Source organism: Pavona decussata, unplaced genomic scaffold, assembly GCF_977016875.1.
Source record: "Pavona decussata unplaced genomic scaffold, jaPavDecu1.1 SCAFFOLD_1, whole genome shotgun sequence".
Lineage (NCBI taxonomy): Eukaryota > Metazoa > Cnidaria > Anthozoa > Scleractinia > Agariciidae > Pavona > Pavona decussata.
Window position 1 is genome coordinate 487501 of NW_028145425.1, and position 19565 is coordinate 507065.

At 39.4% G+C, this 19565-nt stretch overlaps 5 protein-coding genes and 1 pseudogene across 5 annotated transcripts in view; 2 read left to right on the forward strand and 4 right to left on the reverse strand.

Moving 5' to 3' along the window:
* Nucleotides 1-3483, reverse strand: part of LOC146490106 (uncharacterized) — a 24019-nt gene extending 20536 nt beyond the window's left edge. The window contains exon 1 of the mRNA XM_085104163.1: nt 3308-3483. The gene's annotated coding sequence lies outside the window, so the exon portion shown is untranslated. The remainder of the gene's footprint in view (nt 1-3307) is intronic.
* Nucleotides 1-19565, reverse strand: part of LOC146490100 (uncharacterized) — a 176316-nt gene that overhangs the window by 118811 nt on the left and 37940 nt on the right. The gene's annotated exons all lie outside the window — the stretch shown is intronic.
* The window catches only part of LOC146490102 (uncharacterized), a 179016-nt gene that overhangs the window by 94388 nt on the left and 65063 nt on the right, over nt 1-19565 (reverse strand). The gene's annotated exons all lie outside the window — the stretch shown is intronic.
* Nucleotides 8340-9104, forward strand: LOC146490109 (uncharacterized). The gene has a single exon (XM_085107970.1). It carries the CDS (start codon nt 8340-8342, stop codon nt 9030-9032), a length of 693 nt encoding a protein of 230 aa, XP_084964096.1. The 3' UTR covers nt 9033-9104.
* On the forward strand, nt 9035-9972 carry LOC146490110 (uncharacterized; annotated as a pseudogene).
* On the reverse strand, nt 12808-19483 carry LOC146490111 (uncharacterized). Its single transcript, XM_085126603.1, has 4 exons — nt 19420-19483; nt 15673-15862; nt 14988-15115; nt 12808-13931 (listed from the first exon to the last, which is right to left on the reverse strand). The coding sequence occupies exons 1-4, from the start codon at nt 19441-19443 to the stop codon at nt 13689-13691; spliced, it is 585 nt and encodes a 194-aa protein (XP_084982729.1). The 5' UTR covers nt 19444-19483; the 3' UTR covers nt 12808-13688.

The window sequence follows — 19565 nt, forward strand, 5'->3', positions numbered from 1 at the left end:
GGCCAAGAAGAACATCACCGGCACTATATTGGCTGTCGAGGTAAAGAAGACATACATTTGCATAAATTGCAAATCCAAAATTCCTGATGCTCCTGATACAGCTATCATCAAGTGTCCCAACTGTAACTTGAAGAGCAAAAAATGTGAATTGGTATCAACTACGACGGCCAACATCATGAAAAATGACGAAAAGGGTGAAAATATGGGAAGATTCTTCTGTCGCCATGCTGTTCAAAGCGATTTATTTCAAGCAATCGCTAGTGCCCCAGGATTCAACAAGACAAAAACATGGACAATTTATCTGTGAACACCATGGAAGAAACCCTTCTTAATGTCAGCTTCTTATCTTTCCAAGTTATCATGGACGACAAAATTGTAACATCGATTGACCTTGGTGATACTCATTAATGGTTGGGTTTCACAACTTGCTAAAGCCATATGAAGTACGGCCCCAAGCATTACATTAACAGGTCATTTTTTGTTGTGGTATTTAATATTATTCTTGTTAATATTATTCTTGTTGAGTTCGTTTTTCAAAAGTCGTACACTTTCTATGACGAAAAGGGTGAAAATATGGGAAGATTCTTCTGTCGCCATGCTGTTCAAAGCGATTTATTTCAAGAAATCGCTAGTGCCCCAGGATTCAACGTAGACAAAAGCATTGCCAATTTATCTGCGAACATCATGGAAGAAACCCTTCTTAATGTCAGCTTCTTATCTTTCCAATTTATCATGGAGGACAAAATTGTAACATCGATTGACCTTGCTGATACTCATTAACGGTTGGGTTTCACAACTTGGTGAAGCCATATGAAGTACGGCCCCAAGCATCTGGGATTGTTTCAGTAACACCAAATATGCTGCTTACACACATACCATTGCCTGTTTATTCTTTAAATGGCCATGATTACATTAAGTTAAAATCTGACATTTTAGACTTCAAGGGCTAGTAAGCTGTTACATTAGCAAGTCATATTGTGTTGTGACATTTAATATTATTGTTGAGTTAGTTCTGCAAAAGTCGTACACTTGCTATGAATATTAAATCAATCAAAGTTTTGCTCAGTTCAGGAAACACAAATTGAAGGGGTGTGTGGAATAAGGCCCTAAGTGACTTTTTGATGAAGGATCAAATTCTCCTTTTGTTCCACAAGTGAATACAAGGAAATTTGGAAGGAGAATCTAGCAACTGATCAGAAGTCACTTAGGGCTTTTTTCCAGGCACCCCTTCAATTGTTCTAAGGAGTCATATATTATTATTAAGTAAGGAAGCCTTATGATCGACACTTCAAATAACTTAACATCAAAGTTCACTAGCTTATTAATTAATTGGTCTTGTTAAAATAGATGCTTGAAAAGTATGCTTGCCTAGGTATGAGGGTTTCAAAGCTTTATTGAGAAAATTGAAACCTTATTTTAGGAGCAAGCAACTTATTTTTGTAAACAATCACTACAATAATATTTTACAATAAAAATTAGTGTTTCAGTTCATTTTCGTTGACACTTAAATTAGTACCTATTGTTCTAAAAAGAGTGCTCAGCCCTTTCTTCAGGGTATTAACATTTCGATTAGGGAAGAAAATTTTTTTTAACGGGATTGGAACTAAATGCAGTGTATATGCACTAACAAGAATGATGCATGGCAATGCTCCTGAAATTGGGGGAGGGGCATGTAAAAAAGGTTGGTCTTCAAAGCAGGGAGATGGGCCAAAAAATAGGCTCTGAACGGGCAGTTACTCCCACATAATTACTATGAAATGCACTATAATGGTATAAATATTGAGCAAGGTATCCCATTACCCGAAAATACAATTTGTGACTTTCTGAAAATTCCAATTTAATCCCGCAGAGCATGCCCATTAACCTTCCCACCCCTACCCCTGTACTTTGTTACTTCAATATAGTAAACTCACACTATTATAATCCTCATTCATAAAACAATACCATTACCCCATTACAACATTATCAAAATCAGTCTTTTCTTTCCTCTTTGGTTCAGATGACCAGCAATAACAGGCACAATGAAAATTGTACATTACAAGAATGAGCTTGCTCTCAGCACTCTTTGATTTTTAACTAGGAAACTTCGGCTGGTGGGGAATAAACAGAACTATTTGGATAACAAGAATTGTAAAGGGATAGCACAAAACTAAAAAATAGCTAAAATTGATACACTTATATTGGAAAATGCTACAGTAACATTTACAGACTTCCAATCGCTCAACTTGCGACGATGTAATGAGATTCCTCTTCACTATCTAATTTTAGAGATTTTAGATGGCATTTTACCGAAAAAGATTTGGGTCCTTTAATATCATTCAACTTCCGTTTTTTTTTTTTGTTTTTGTTTTTTTTTCCCGTAATCGACATGTGTTAGCCCGGAAGTGTTTTTACATCAGTTTCTTAGCTGAAAGCTGCAAAGATAGTTTTTGAGGAGCATTTTCTTTATCCTTCTTTATCTCGGCTCGAGAACAAAAGTGACGCGCACGTCATGTCACGCAATGTAGTACTCAGCATTCCGTACGGCACTTTTTTGATTCAATCAGACAACACAGGCCTACATATATACTTTCCTACAGTATACCACAACAAATTTGTTTAATAAATGTGATGCTATGTTTTTATCCTGGTGAATAAATCATGGATGAATTTTTTTCAGTTGGTGACACAGTCGAGAAAATCAGAGTGGCTCCCAACAAGAGTGGAACCTCTGACATTCCGATTTATACTAGTTCGAATGCTCCACTGAACTACAGGAGGCCCGTGAGAGCCAGGCCATTAAACTTGGTTCATAAGACAACAGATTTGTTAACGATAAGAGCTTCAGTAGTGATAAATATTTACTGGTGCTTTCCTTCTCGATGTTATATAATTCCAATACAGGAATCCTCCGGCCAAGGATAACAACGTATAGCGTAAACAAATAGATACTGAATGGAGCCAATACTACAACATCAAAACATTTCCATTCGCCAATTCGATAGAGTGCGCCTTCACGGGATTCTACTGTTAAACCCAAGGTATCTAAAACACAAACGAAAACAATCTAACGGTATTTGACTTGCACCATGCTCTGTCTGGTTTCTAAACTCAGTCGAAAGAAATCAAATAAGATCAAATGAATCGCCCAACGATAGTTCACTGAGATATGATCTATCAGTGTTAGATAATACAACCTCACCGGACTGAACGTTCTATTTTCGACTTCGCTCGATAGTGGAAGCGCCGTACGTGTTCTGTACCACGGTATACATGTAAGCAAGTATGAAGACACAAGAAATAACTGCACTCATTATTGATATAGTACCTTAAATCGAAGGATGTCAAAATCGGTTCAGTCATCAGGTGGAATGTTGAGAAGATGAACGGCAAACAAAATGACAGGCTTCAAAGATTACACGTATAACACGTGTGGGAAGGCTAAGCCAGACCTGCTAGCAGGATCCATCCTCAGAGAGAAATCAAAGAAACGTCTTGCGAGGAGACGCGTCATGTCTTTATTAAGCATGCGCAAGCTTTTGCTTGGATATAGTTTCAAGCCCAGGCCAAATCGCGTACCTTATGCAACAAGCCGCGAAAAGTTTTCTCACAATGACTGTCGTTAAGTTATTCAGATAAACCCTCGTTAACCTCTGGTTTCGCTTAACAAAATTGCTGTCAAATTGAATCCAAAGCCATGGCCACACGGTGAGGGTAAAGTTTGCGGAATGGCATAATTATGCGAAATACAATTTATGCGGGGAATAAATTCAGTAAAAAAACAATAATTAACTGTGTGTGCAAGGACCACCGCAACAAATTAAAAGTATCGAATCCTGTAGTGAAGATCTGATCAGCAAAAAAAAAAACGTAGAACAAATAATCTAAAAAAGAGGAAGGCTGATTTCACGGTCAGGAAAGTATATTTTCTAATATGTCATGTTTGTACTCATGTTTTCGCGCCAATTTTATAAGAGAAGCAGCTTTTTTTGATGCTGCGGGCTCTAGCCAAATATTAAACAACTAATCGAGGATTCTATCCTGTCAATCAGTCATCGTCACTGCGGAGTCACGTGAGATGCGCATGCGCAGAGCCGATCAGTGCTTCGCGTTGCTGGTCAGTGTCATACGTCTCTTTACGGAAGTTTTGAGAATCTCTTCACTTTGGGCTGCTTCTTACTTTGAACTCATGAAGCGTCTTGACACGAGGTACGTACAATATTCTTTCATCTTGTTCGAAATCTTAAGCATTTCTCAAGGATGGCAGAGAACAGTGGCTCCCGTTCAATCCACTTGAACGACGAGGGAACTGCACAACTACAAACCGACGAGAATCCTTCCATTACTGTCGGATTACGTGCGGAAAGCGGTGGATTGGAAAAAAAGTCAAGCCTTTTGGAAAGGATGTGCAGTTCTGGGCAGTAAAGCTCTGCAGCTTCAGAAAATTCGCCACCGGCGAAACGACCGCCGAAACGAAAATCGCCCGACTCGTTTGATGAACTGTCCCAATCTGAAGATTGTTATCCACCTCGTAAACGATTTGAGGACTGATGATCATTTGGATTATGATTCATCGGTACAAAAGCTCACCGAGCGAAAAAACTCATTCCCGCCGGTCACCGACCATAATGGCGGGAAAAAGCCCGCCACGCTGTTAAAAAGCCTCGTTGACTCTTACGAGGAGGAAGACGGGACCGGCGATGGTATTGACCCAGATGTAGCTGAACTCCTTACGAAACGTTGGGGAAAGAAACTCAGTCCTGATAAAATGGCAAAGAAATTGTGGCAAAGCATAAGCGACACACAAATTGTCCTGAGCTTAAGCCCATACGGGTGAACCCTCAAATATGGGGACAACTGACTGCCACGTAGAAGAAAGCTGACTGAAAATTGACCAATTTTCAGCAGCTGGTACGCAAAGTGGCCACCATAAACTTGCAAACCACAGACTGGCTGGCCAATAATACTCAGAATAATACTGATCAAAATCCGTTGATAGCCTAGCAATGTTGGGTCACTTAAATACACAATTAGCACAGCTGAGACGGGACCAGATACAGCTCGCTCTCAAGCCAGAATACAAACCAATCTGCGCTATTGAAGTGCCGGAAAATAGCCAATATCTTTTTGGTGATGATATAGCTAAGCAGCTAAAAGATGTTAAAGAAACTAGCAGACCCCATGCTCCAATTTCAGAGCTAACCAAATTTGCAGCCTGGACTGAAATAACTAATGATAAGGAGATTTTGTCTGATGTGTCAGGTGTGAGCATTGAATGTACTGAAACACCAGTTCAACACTGGCTACCATCACAGAAATTTGATGACCATGAGTCGTTTAACAGAATAAAGCAAGAGATAAATAAACTTGTCATTGAAGCGGTAGAATACAACCCACAGCATATACTTTCTTGTATTTTTGTAACGCCTAAAAGGGATGGATCATACAGGCTTACATTGAATCTAAAGAAATTTAGCAGGTTGGTTGTTAACCACCATTTCAAAATGCACTCCTTATATACCACCACTAAGTTGTTAGTTCCTAACTGTTTCATGGCTAGTATTGACCTTAAGATGCATGCTATTCAGCCCCCATAAAAGCATTAGATCGCAAGCTGGTATCTTTCAAATGGAAGGAACAGATCTACCAATTTACATGTCTTCCCAATGACTTATCTTGTGCTCCCAGAAAATTTACCAAAATACTGTAGCCAGTCCTTACACATTTGCATACGAAGGGCCATATATCTGTTGCCCATTTGGATGATCTTTATTTGCAAGGTCAAACGTATGAAGATTGTATCAGGAATGTGATTGAAACTATCTTGCTACTTGAAAAATTGGGTTTTATAGTGCACCCTATAAAATCAGTTTTGGTACCTACTCAAAAGATAGTTGTTTTTGGTTTTGTCATGAACTCATTGACCTTAAATGTAATGTTGACAAAGGAGAGAGCAGTCAATTCATAAGAAGTCTTGCACACAATTGCTTGGGTCCCCTAAAATAGCCCTTCGACAAGTGGCAAAAGTGATTGGGCAAATAGTGTCCAGCTTTCCTGGGGCTATGCATGGCCCATCATACCATAGGAATTTGGAAAGTAACAAATCCCAGGCCCCTTAAAACCAGTAGAGGTAATTTTGACGCACATATGTTTTTATCAACGAAGGCATCAAAAGAATTGAACTGATGGATATAGCTAATGTAGAAAATACTTGTATTCTGGGTAGAATGTGTTTCGTAGAGCGCTCAATTCGTTTGATTGAAGAGCAATGTATAATTCTTGACAGAAGTTCAGGCTTCAGGTGTTTTCATCGTATATTGCGACAATACTGTTTCGTATGGTTCGAAGTTATCGGACCACACTCATCAGGCAATTTTTAACGACTGACTTTTCAAATAACAGGCTGGTAGTAAAATATGGGTGGTTACTATAGAGATGCGTTATATTCAGTAGAGTGTCTAGGTAACAGATGCATCGTGCCTTAGTTGCGTTACTCTAAAGTTCTGCAGTACATATCTCTTTCTGTGGCGGCACGAACTCGCTAGCTCGTTTCGGCTGTTCAGGCTACATAGCTCTTTTTTACAGATGATTATGAATTTTTCAAAAAGACAAAGATTACATTTTTTGTTAGCGTTGCTATACGGTTTACATTTCTTTAAAATCTTCCATTTAATCTGGAAAGGTTTATTGCTGTCTTGCAAAGTCCAAACATGTTTTGACAGTTCTGTCTCGTTTCTTCTGTTCGGGCGTCGAAAGGATGTCTGGTGGTTTCTGTAACGTTCCTTAAAATTTGTTGCCAGTCCGACATAAGTTTCAGTTGTTGTCTCAGTGGTTAAAGTGCCTTGGTAGATGACGTTTGTTTGGAGGCATTTTCCTTCGAGTGGACAGTCCGGTTTTCTTCTGCAATTGCAGGTGTCAGGTTCTGGCGTTGGTGAGTTTACATTCGAAAGGACGTGCTTGTTGTGCGATGAGATGATAGATTTCATGTTTGGCATGCATGAGTAGCTCAATTTAATTGTGTGTCTGTTGAAAATCTTGTGGAGTGGGTGGTGTTTTGGAAAGCATCTGTCGACGATGTGCAGGAATTTTATTCCAAGGTTAGTTTTGATGTTTGAATTGAAAGGTGGATTGTACCATGTGATGTTTCTTGTTCTTTTTCTTTTGTTTTTTTCCGGGCCTGTTCTTGTGGTGGGTTGTATGTTAGCTTATAGTTATATCCACTTTCTGTGAGAGCTTTCTGGTAAGGGGCAATGGATTCGTCAAATATTTCCTCGCTGGATGAGATGGCAGTTAACCTTTTGTTAATATTGAGGGGTATGTTTTTCAGCACTGCTGGGGGGTGATTGCTCTGTTGATGGACGTACGACAGCTTGTTATTAGGTTTCATGTATGGCTTGTAGCTGCCGTCTGTGATGTTGAAGGTCACATCAAGAAAGTTGACGATCTTCTTATTTGCCTCGATTGTGATCTTAAGGCCCTCCGATTTGAACACTTGGTTGACTTCTTGCTTGGTCTTTTCAATTTCTTTCGGGGTGGCTTTGCAAATTGCGAGACCATCGTCACGGTACAGGCCAACTTCATTCTTAAATTTGGGTGCTATCAAGGCTAGCATGTAGTTTCCAATCAACTCACACGTTTCCGCTCCGTCGTATGAGCCCATGGTGACATCGAACATGTCGTTTGTGTTCTTCTTGATCCATGGGGAGTCTTGGTGGGAGTCTTTCGACGCCCGAACAGAAGAAACGAGACAGAACTGTCAAAACATGTTTGGACTTTGCAAGACAGCAATAAACCTTTCCAGATTAAATGGAAGATTTTAAAGAAATGTAAACCGTATAGCAACGCTAACAAAAAAATGTAATCTTTGTCTTTTTGAAAAATTCATAATCATCTGTAAAAAAGAGCTATGTAGCCTGAACAGCCGAAACGTTCGTGCCGCCACAGAAAGAGATATGTACTGCAGAACTTTAGAGTAACGCAACTAAGGCACGATGCATCTGTTACCTAGACACTCTACTAAATATAACGCATCTCTATAGTAACCACCCATATTTTACTACCAGCCTGTTATTTGAAAAGTCAGTCGTTAAAAATTGCCTGATGAGTGTGGTCCGATAACTTCGAACCATACGAAACAGTATTGTCGCAATAAACGATGAAAACACCTGAAGCCTGAACTTCTGTCAAGAATTAATGTAGAAAATACATATAATGTTGTATCATATGACAGGCCCCAGCATACAGTAACTACAGATGCTTCTCTTCTAGGCTGGGGTGCTATAATGGATAGCATCCCCACAGAGGGGGTGGGGGGGAATTGGACATATGAAGAATCTTTGCATTACCTCGACTATTTTGAAATGTATGCCATTCAACTGGCTTTGAAAACCTTTGCTAACGATAAATCACAAACTCACATCCGAATTATGACTGATGACTCACCCGCTGTAAGTGTCATCAACCATATGGGGACTAGCCATTCTCATTCCTGCAATTCTATGGCCAAGAAAAATTGGGAATGGTGCATTGAAAGAAACATCGGGTTAAGTGTAGCACACATACCCGGAAAAGATAACCTTGTTGCAGACTTTGAGTCTAGGCGCAATCAAAAGGGAGGAAAATGGATGTTATCTCAATCATCTCTCCAAGATGCCCTAAACCAGTTAGGCTTTACGCCAGAAATTGACTTGTTTGCATCACGTGTCAATAATCAGTTCACAAAATATGTGTCTTACAAACCAGATCCATCTGCTTTGGCTATTGACGCTTTTACCCTGGATTGTTCTAAGCTAATGTTCTATGCTTTTCCACCCTTTAGTGTAATTCCAGCTATCTTAAGCAAGATAGTTGCAGAAGAAGCCATGGGTGTTTACATTCTCCCAGACTGGCGCACTCAGGGATGGTATCCAAAAGCAATTCAAATGTTAGTGAAGGAAAGAGTTATCTTAAAAGCAAGGAAGGATCTTCTCAGTCTTCCAAGCCGGCCCAAGGAGGTTCATCCATTGTGGAACAAGCTCACACTAACGGTGTGCCTTTTATCAGGGGCAGCTTAGATAACTGTGGACTATCACCTAGCGCTCAGGAAGTTCTCATGGCTTCATGGAGAACTGGGACTACTAAGCAATATCAAACGTATCTAAAGAAACGGCTAAGTTATTGTACGGAGAATGCAGTTGATGTTTTTTGGCCTGGTGTCACCCAGGGTGTTGAGTTTTTGGTATCACTTTTTCGTTCCGGTTTAGGTTATAGTGCAGTCAATACAGCATTATCGTCAACTATTATCCTGGGTGATGGCAGCAAATTTGGGGAGCGCACTTTAGTCTGTCGCTGTTTTTAATAGGGACTTATGAACTGAGGCCAGCCCTTCCTAAGTACAGTCGTACTTGGGACGTCAACATTGTTCTTAATTTTCTCAAGACATTGTATTTTGCTAGTAAACTGTCACTGAAGGACCTTTCATTGAAGTTTACTATGTTACTGTTTTCAACCACTGCCAAGCGCGGGCAGACCATTTATTCTTTTGATATTAACTATATTCAAGCATTTGAAGACAAGTACAGAATAACTGTCATGCAGAAGTTAAAATTATCTAAGTCAGAGGTGCATTTGTAACCAGTTGAACTGCAAGCCTTAAAGGAGGACAAAAAACTTTGCGTATTTGAGCACCTTAAGGAGTATATCAGCAGGACAAGGGATGTGCGAAATGGACAATCCCAGCTGTTGATTAGTTGTACCAAGCCCCACAAATCCATATCAAAGAACGCTGTTTCTAGGTGGACCAAACAAGTTATGAAATCTGCGGGTCTTGACATTACCATTTACTCGAGTCACAGCGCCAGAGCTGCATCTGCTTCCTCATGTAAAGCAAAAGGTTTCAGTGTTGAGGAAATTATGAAAGTTGCAGGATGGTCCAATTCTGGAACCTTTGCGACATTTAATCACAAGCCTATTGATAATACTGCAAATTTTGGTAACATGGTTTTACAGCAGTAGTCTAAAGCAAATGACACTTTTGGCTTTGAGATGTGAAATGTGGCATTGTGGCATTTACTTGTTTGCTTGTGTATCAAATAAATTAAGGCAGTTGTGTCTATTTATTCTCTATTTGGGTTCGTTGCACAGGACTTTAAAATCTCATGTGACTCCGTAGTGACGATGACTGATTGACAGGATAGAATTACAAAAGTAAATGAGACTTACCTGTAAGCTGAAGTTTGATTGGGATTCTATCTTGTCACCAGTCCGGAACGAAGGAGTCACATGCCCGTATCCCGCCCACCCTGTCCTTCGTTCCTTCAGTGTACTGTTTCCTGTCCCACTCTGACGTTCAATACTGATCGGTTCTGCGCATGCGCATCTCATGTGACTCCGTCGTTCCGGACTAATGACAAGATAGAATCCCAACCAAACTTCAACTTACAGTTAAGTATCATTTAATTTTGCAATTATATTGTCTGATTACTGGTTAGGAAGAAGTGAGGGTGAGGAAATCGTTGAAAACTGTTTATAGTTTTCGCATTCAAGGAACTATGACTAAATCCGTAGTAAATAAATCAGTTCATGTTAAATTTTTTCCTTGCGACTTTGGTTGACAATAGGAACGTGACAGCGTGTAGGTTTATCAGGACAAGAAAGTTAATCCTTTACCGAGGGCAAATAAAAAGCATTTATCTTCTTTTATTTTCTTTTAATCCCTCGGTAAAGGATCAATTCTCATGCTTTGTATGCTCGATGATTCATTAATGATGTGGGAGAAAATTGGCGCTGACTATAATAATAATATTGAGATCTAAAGCAGTCTGAACAACAATATGACCTAAATGCATTTGTGACCTTTCACGCAACCAGTTTCGATAATTAGAAACCATACTTGTCACCTGCGTCTTTGTTCTAGGGCTTTTTCCCTTTTTCGCTTTTGAAATCTGAAGTTAGCCTGGTGGGTCCGGCACTGTTTCGATAACGCGTAGCTGAACTGAAATATAATGTATGTATGTCTGTATTAGCCAAACCTAAAGGCGGAGCTCCACAAATAAATTCATTTTTTTTAAATAGCATTTATAGAAGTCTTTTTTTAATTGTATGACAATAATAACCTTACAAGTTCCTCATCCTTTCTGCGGTTGTATATTTTTAGTGTATATGCTGCCAACTGCTTATCAACAATAAAAATAACAATGTAACACAGACTGCAAAATTACTGAATACTGATTTGTTGTAACAGAGGGTATTTTGTCTTAATTCTCCTTTCACCGAGGGAACAATTACTTACTCCTGATTGGTTAAGGGGCAAACATATTCGCTGCTGTTTTGACAGTGTTACTTCAATTCAATATAGACCAATTTCATACTACGTCTTCCACGAAGGCAAATGATGTGCTGACCCATTTTCAAGGCACTGAAGCGAATCATCTTTTGTAGAAGTTGAGTGATTTTCTCAGTCATTAAAGCGCTATTGGACTGAGATGGAAATGGCCCTATGTAAATAAAGTATTGCCACTCAATACGGCAACAATTTCGTTCCTTATCTGATAGTGAAAAAGCAGAATGCCAATAACAGAAGACTCGATAAAGGGTAGAGAGGAGGAGAATGAGCTAAATAAATTGCATTCGAATGAACAAAATTGGTCTTCAGTTCCAGACGAACCGAACCGTCAGTCAGTAAAAGGTGGAAATTTCCCACAGCAGTTTCGGTTTTGTATTTCTGCAATAGGTGGGATAATTTCCGGCTTGATACAGAAACATTATTCTCCCAATGAGTGTCACGGAAGAAAAGTTCAAATTGACGAAATTTTATGGCATGTCTTCATGTTCGCCGGATCAGCGATAGTCGGTAATAGTTTCAGGCGAAAACTGTAATGGACTTTAACCCCGATGACTCAGCAGAATAGCGCCAACGACGATAGGTAAACAAGTCACCGTATTGAAAAATCGTGATACGTGGTCAAGGTTCCCCTGCATGAAATTAACCTAATCTCACCTATTGCATGTACCGAGAAGGTGTCAATTCGAGTAGTCACCGCGGAGTTTAAAAGAAAACCAATTAAAAGGTTGACTAAGCTAAGCACAGTATTATTTGAGAAATAGTGTAGAACACTTGTTTGGAAAAAGCATTACGTGCGCACCAGAGCGGTTTTGAATCTCGTAAGATCTACTTCTCCTGCATAGTCATAAGTCTTTCAAGGCCTCTATTATACCATAATCGTTGAGAGACGGAGGTTGGGCCATTACATTCTCCGAATCCATGGTTTATCCTTGGAAGTCTGTAAATGTTACCTGCGCACGTAATGTATAGTACCCCGTCCTGAGATCATCTCACAAGGGTATTAAACGATTTGGAGAATACAATTGTCCAACCTCCGTCTCCAAAGGATGATGGTGTAATTGAAACCTAGTTGGAAGATGTTTTTTAATAACAATTAAATACTATTTTATTAAAGATTTCAGATAATGAATTTCGAAGGAAGGCGGTGTATTCAATTTACTGACCCACGCAGCGGAATTCAGGACGCACTAAAAGGAGCAAAAGAAAATCAAGATTGGATACTTCTGTTTGAGGTGAGTATCACTCAAATCATGCCTTACTTATAGTGTGCTGTAAACATGTTTACGACCGTAATTCAACCAAGGCCAGATGGTCCCAACCAGAGATAAGAACTGGTTTTGCCAGAATACACTAACAGGAAACAACAACACAACTATTCTAAGAAAATAAGAAAATAGAAAGAAAGGGAAACCAATCAGGGTGATAACATCCTTGAGTGTTTTGCCGTGATTTCAATCTTCGATAAGGTCCAAGCCAATGTTAAATGAAGTAGGCAGGGTGATAACATCCTTGAGTGTTTTGCCGTGATTTCAATCTTCGATAAGGTCCAAGCCAATGTTAAATGAAGTAGGCAAACCTGTCCACAGCACAACTGTTAACTCTAATCTTTGAACAACAGGAAAATGTGAAATAATCGGGGAAATATCTATCAAAACTACCGAAAGGAAATAACAACTGTATTCTAAAATTAAGTCGAAAATACACCCTGACATTAGCTTCACAACAATACTATTTTTAGTATAAGCATACCGATCAGTACCTTTACACTAAATCAACGCTTCGGATCGGAAAGCGCTTAGGGTACATGTATCCATGCTGCCTATGTCAATAATATTCAAATTTCGGTCACAGCAGTATTTTCTCGTAACCTTTGCTGGGATATTGGGATATATTCAATTTTTGTAAAAAATATTATAATTAATAGCTAAAAAGCAAACATGTAAGCTTAAAATGATTCTAAGCCAATTGACTGTCGTATATAGTAAAACTAGTAAATTGTTTTCTCTTATTCATTAGCAACTTGAAGATTGCGTGCGTTTCATTGAAGTTTTGCAAGAGTTAGTTTTTCAACCGGGCCCAGTTCTTCAATGCCCGATTAAGCTAATCCTGGGTTAACGTAATCTTTGATTCAAGTTTAATTATAAATGAGTAAGGATGCTTCCAAAAGAATTTTATCCCTTAGTTTTGACCTATACTTTTCACGACCATTAGCTTGAAATTAGCTTTTAAAAACATTTTGAACAATTAACAAAATGAAAGATCTCTCTAACTTTTAATCACGGATGATAAGCATTAATCGGCTTTTAAACAGCTGGGCCCCAGATGCTGTGAGATTTTACTTTGTCAGCACCAGGTGATGAAAAAATATCTCGCATTCAAAAAATCATTAAGGATTCATAAGGCCATTGACTGGTTGATGAATCTGCCTTATAAATCTACAAGATCTTTCTGAACGAATATCATCTGTCTCTATAAGAGATAAGCTTCCATTGCAGTCACGGGTCACTCCAATACACATAGTTTCATTAACAAGAGTGGGTTGGTATACGAATCGTCGTTTCTTGCTGTCCCTAACAAACCTCGCCATGAACACGAAAGCCTGGTCACTTGTACTTCTGCATTGGTGTCGCTGTGAATGCAAGAGGAAATGTTATTAAACGTACTTAGAAACGGTAGAAAAAAATCGGTGCTCTTCTAGGTACACTTCTAGTGACCGAAGTGTTAAACTAGTTAGCCATCAAACGAATAAAAATTTCATCGTCAAGGGCGATATATTACCGTGAATTCGATAACTGAGGGTATTTTAACCGTCAATATTTAATCCCTCCCATTCATTAATAATTCATAAGGAAAGAAAGAAAAGGAATTTATTATCGAGAAGAAAATTGGAAATGTGATCTTAATTATCATAAAATTAGTGAGCTTTTACTCTGAATTTCCCAAGGAATTTTTTTTTTTTATGTTTTGAGAAGATAAATTACACACTCCAGAGACTGTTTCTTCCATACACTTAAAAGTTGGTTAAAAAAACTGTTTTTCCACCCACTTCTCGATGTCTGGAAATCTGATGACACCCCCCCCCCCCCCCCCCCTGGGGTTTTATATTTTACGAGAACGTCTGGCCAAAAGTTTCCAATAGGGTCTGGAAGAGCTTTGTGTCACTGATCCATGAATTAGCCAAAACTGAGCGCTCAATTTGTGAAATCAGATGCAACCAAGTGGTGCAGATTCCGGCATTTCACATTAGCTGTTAGTGGTGACTCGTAGTCACAGCCAATATGCCCCAAACTTTTCAAAAGTAACCAGATTTGATTTGAATAACCGAAAAAGTTGAACACTGAATGAGCTCACACTGCCCACTGTGACATTGACCAAGGCTCACAGTTTACTGCCACTTTCGCCCACAAGCCACAGAACCCAAGGGCCAAATACGCAAAACCCTCCTCTCCTAAATTAAGATGTTTTCAACGTATTGTTCCTTAATAATAGTCTTTTGCTGGAATGACTACAGACTATTGTTAAGAAACATTCCTTAAGATAACCCTTAAATTAGGAGGACTCCGTCAATCTAGACCCAGGCTAAAAAGAGTTTAAAAAAAACGTCTGATTTTTTTTATTTTTCCTTTTTTAGAACTGAACGGTAAAGTAGAAAGGAACAGAGGTTTTGTTCATGAGCGTGACTTACCTCAAACACAAGTTTCCAATCTTGATTTTCTTTTGTTGCTTTCAGTGCGTACTGAATTCCGCTGCGTGGGTCAGTAAATTGAATACACTTTGATCCCCGCCTTCCTTCGAAATTCATTATCTGAAATCCTTAATGAAATAGTATTTAATTGTTATTAAAAACATCTTACAAGGCTTCTATTACACCATAATCTTTTGGAGACGGAGGTTGGACAATTGTATTCTCCGAATCGTTTATCCTTGTGAGATGATCTCAGGACGGGGAAATGTACATTACGTGCTCAGTAGAGCGGTTTTTAATCTCGTAAGATCTACTTCCCCCGCATAGTCATAAGTCTTCCAAGGCTTTTATTATACCATAATCGTTTAGAGACGGAGGTTGGACATTTACATTCTCCGAATCGTTTATCCTTTTGAGATGAACTCAGGACGGGGTACTATATATCACGTGCACACTAGAGCGGTTTTCAATTCAGAGGCGGAGTCAGTGGCTTGGTTTTACTTAACTGGGCACTGTGATTGGCTGACAATTAATTATTTCCTTTTAGGATCCCAATAAACCTCGTAAGATCTACTTTTCCCTGATAGTCATAAACTGTACAAATATATCTCTTTCTAAGGAGGCACCGTCTTCAAGTTCGAGCACCCAAGTTTGTCGCGTTACCCAGTCATGTGCGTGTATTTACCAGTGTTAGTGAATCTTTCCCATTTTAATGTACATCGGCGATCTCCAGAAGAATCTGTACAAAGTACTCCAAGGGCATTTCCATTTGGGCAATTTAAAGCCTCTGCTCTGAAGACGGAGCTAAGATAATACGAGGTCTGACGTTTAGGGTTGACCTCCAAACAGGCCGTCAACAAAAACACGACCACAGCCTGAGAATAGAAAAATACAACGGCGAGTGTGAAACTTCAAGTCAATTAAAGGACCCTAGTCAGCCTCCGCCATTTTCGATGCCATCGAAATTATTGATATTGCGTGGTGAAGCGAAATCTTATGTGCTTTACTGTAAGTTGTGTTCCTGAAAGTATGTTTCATTATCTTCAGTAGTTTCACAGTGATTTCGTTCATTTCGACATGCTCCGATTAAAATATAAAAGCCAAACTCTCGCATATAAACAAAAACAAAGGTGTGGCTGACTAGGGCCCCTTAAGATTGATGCTTTTCCTAGTTTCCCGCAAATTGCAAAACTCTAAAAGTCACGTGACTCCGATCCTGCCGTCCCTTTTGAGGTTCAGGTTTCATCGTCAAGGACAATGTCTAGAAGTAAGTGAATTACGGCAGAGTTTTTCGCGGGTTTTAAAACTATCAAGCCACGTTTAAACGTCAAATTTCCTGCCTTTAAAGAGTTTTCTCGATGAATTGGAGATTTGTTTGATTCAGTTACAAGATAACAATAATCAAATTTAAAACAACAACAGCTACCTCAGAATAATATCCTCCTCGCAGCCGTCATCTTGCTTTCGTAAGAGTAAGCCTACAGACTGTTCACAGTCCCCCTGTTTTTCCGTCGGATTCTCGAGACCGGTACGCTTTGATGGAATCGCCGCCATCTTGGTTTGTAAAAGCGAGCGCGATCTGGGGAGAGTGTCTAAACTACCGAGGGGAGCGGGAGTGGCTGTTAGTATAGTGAGGGAGGGGAAACTCCCTTCCCCTCGGTAGTTTAGACACTCTCCCCAGATCTCGCTCGCTTTTACAAACCAAGATGGCGGCAGTTCCATCGAAGCGTACCGGTCTCTAGAATCCCACGGGAAAATAGGGGGGCTGTGAACAGTCTAGAGTAAGCCATGCGTATAGGTAGAAAGTAACCCTTAATCTTAAACCCAGATTGATGTACATACGGCGAACTCCGAACTGTAAACTGCTGCGGGTCGACGGTTGCGATTTACAAAGGAAACCATAGGCCTTAATCTTAAAGTCCCTAATATTCACTTCCTGTTGGACGTGTACTTGTTTAGTGCAGAATCTATTCAGTGACAGTTGTAAAGTGATTCAACAAAACCACACAGCCGGAAATACGTCTGCGTTCGCAGCCTGAGTAGATCGTGAATGTATGGACCGCTCGAGCAAATTTCCTGTGACAAGTTTCAGTGACTATCTTTGTTACTCGTGTCGGAATTTTAACTGACAAATGCATTTGCTAATAACAAACGGGCGCACTAGTTTTATGTGTCAAAGGAAAAAATGTCATGCGAAATTTTGTTAGAATTGTTTCCTCTCGGCACTTCGTGCCGTGTTCGGAAAGCTTTAAATTGCTTTCCCAAAAAAGTTGCCCAACGGGTTACCTTAGCATGAGGCCTTCCTAAGGGGAGGGTGGAGGGGGGCAAAATGGACAGGAAGGGCTGACTTCTTTCTTTCTAAGAGGTGTAAGAGACAAAGACTTCCGACGAACTGTAATAAATGCATTTATTAACAAGAGCGAGATAGGCAACGTAAAAGCTGCTTACCTGCAGAAATATTTCCTATTTTTTTTTCTGATACTGCTCTCAAAAGAAATGGCATTCAAACTCTAGTGGGGGGTAAGGCTGTCATCATCCGGCGAGGAAATCCGTCAGTTGCTAGTTAAGAAGCTCAACAGGTTTTCACGACCTCAGAGTTTAAGACGTGCCTTAATTTCTCTCTCTCTCTCTCTCTCTCTCTCTCTCTCTCTCTCTCTCTCTCTCTCTCTCTCTCTCTCTCTCTCTCTCTCTCTCTCTCTCTCTCTCTCTCTCTCTCTCTCTCTCTCTCTCTCTCTCTCTCTCTCTCTCTCTCTCTCTCTCTCTCTCTCTCTCTCTCTCTCTGTCTCTCTCTCTCTCTCTCACTCTCTCTTTTTTTTTTTTTTTTTTTTTTTTTTTTGAAGAAAGATGATATTTTCTCACTTTCAAAACCTTAACCTTAGTAGGTCCTGCAACACACCAAAAAATCGAAAATTCCCGATATAACCAACACACTAACAGTTAAGCTGTCCAGCTTTAGTCACTGTAGAGATGTGTATTAAATCCATTTAGTTCGTGAACTTGTCCTCAGGAACCTTAAATGAATAGGTCAAGTCGGCTTTTCCCATGTTAACTAGGCACGTACATGAAATGATTTTATAAAGGTCTCCGGGTCGGTATGATAAAAATGATTTCGGCAGATTCTCTACAGCTACGTGTCACGAATTATTGTTAAGAATACGACTTCTTCTAAATACACCTAAAAATCCATAAAGTAAAAATCATGACTCGTGCTCACTCAGAAGGTATATATTTCCATGTAAATGACCGCTGACAGACACCTTTTCGGTGTTTAAGGCATCAAAAGCTAAATTCAAAAGATAAGTTTTTAGTGAGGATTTAAAATGCTGCAGTGATCTAGATTTTCGTATCGCAAGAGGTAAAGCATTCCACAACGCGGGAGCCGTGGCGGCAAAACACCTATCACCAAATGATCGCAACATTTTCCCCAAGGAAAGTCTAGTCTTATTGATATGTATATACATAACAATTGAGTTATGTACTTGCACTTACCTAAACTGATCACGTAGGCGATCAGAAGAGTATGCATAACTAACTCACTTGATCTGCCTCGTTGGCTGGCGCAGAGGACTTTAAAACGGGAAGTAAAAACGAAGAGATATATTGCATAGCATGAAATGTTTTGCGAGTTTGCCTTCGATCCTAATAAAAATAAACATATCCCAAGGAATACTGATTAACCTATCTCAAGATCGTGTTTCTACTGGTATATTGCAAAGAAAGTAAAAAACATTCCAGTGCAAACAGTGAGGACAGCCTGTAAAAATTTCCATTTAAAAGCCTGTGGCTAGATTCACCAATATGTATCCTAAGTATTGTTTGAATAAGTGAACGACCATCGCAGTTATGTACGTAACTTATGCAGTTGCTACTCTCCTTCCCAAGGACAAAATGTCAATTTCCAGTTGATTCCAAGCGAAATTCCAAAACAAGTCAATTAATGAATCAAATTTAAAGACGGAATATCGCGGCGCTGCTTGAACAAAAACAAATTCTTCGTTGGTTATCGGTTTTGTCAATGATCGCGATGAAGAATTCGATCGAAGTAAAATCTTCATTGATGATATTTATAAATTATTACAAAACAATCCCTGATTGGCTAAGCTTTGCGAATCGATCGATAACTGCCAAGTAAACGACAAGTAAGCTTGGGAGACTCTTCAGTTCGGCTTGTTATAAGGTATCGTTTATGAATTAAAAGTTAGGATATTCCCCATAGGAAGGTTCTGAATTTTCCTCTTTCTATTATACCTTGGTCTTGAGAATCAGCAAAGATATAATTGTAGGAGATAAATCCCATATATAGATTTTTCACCTTGCAAAACCTTAATAGGTCCTGCGAAACACCAAAAGATCATAAATCCCAATATAATCAACCCAAATTGTAAGCTTGATTCTTTAAAATCTAACAGCTAAGATGTCTAGCTTTACTTACTGCAGAGATGTGTTTTGAATCCATTTAGTTCGTCCACTTGTCCTTGGGAACCTCAACTGAATAGATCAATTCGGTTCTGATGTTAAATAGGCACATACACGAAATCTCAGTTTACAGAGGTCGGTTGGTATCAGTTAAAACGGGTT

Excerpts from the sequence above, each read along its gene's own strand:
- LOC146490111 (XM_085126603.1), bottom strand. The coding sequence starts at position 19,443 with ATGGATTCAAAACACATCTCTGCA. Across the intron at positions 15,863-19,419 it reads ATTCAAAACACATCTCTGCA|GCTGTGGTCGTGTTTTTGTT; the intron begins GTAAGTAAAGCT and ends TTCTATTCTCAG. Across the intron at positions 13,932-14,987 it reads ATTGGAAACTTGTGTTTGAG|CGACACCAATGCAGAAGTAC; the intron begins GTAAGTCACGCT and ends TTGCATTCACAG.
- LOC146490109 (XM_085107970.1), top strand. The coding sequence starts at position 8,340 with ATGTATGCCATTCAACTGGCTTTGAAAACCTTTGCTAACGATAAATCA.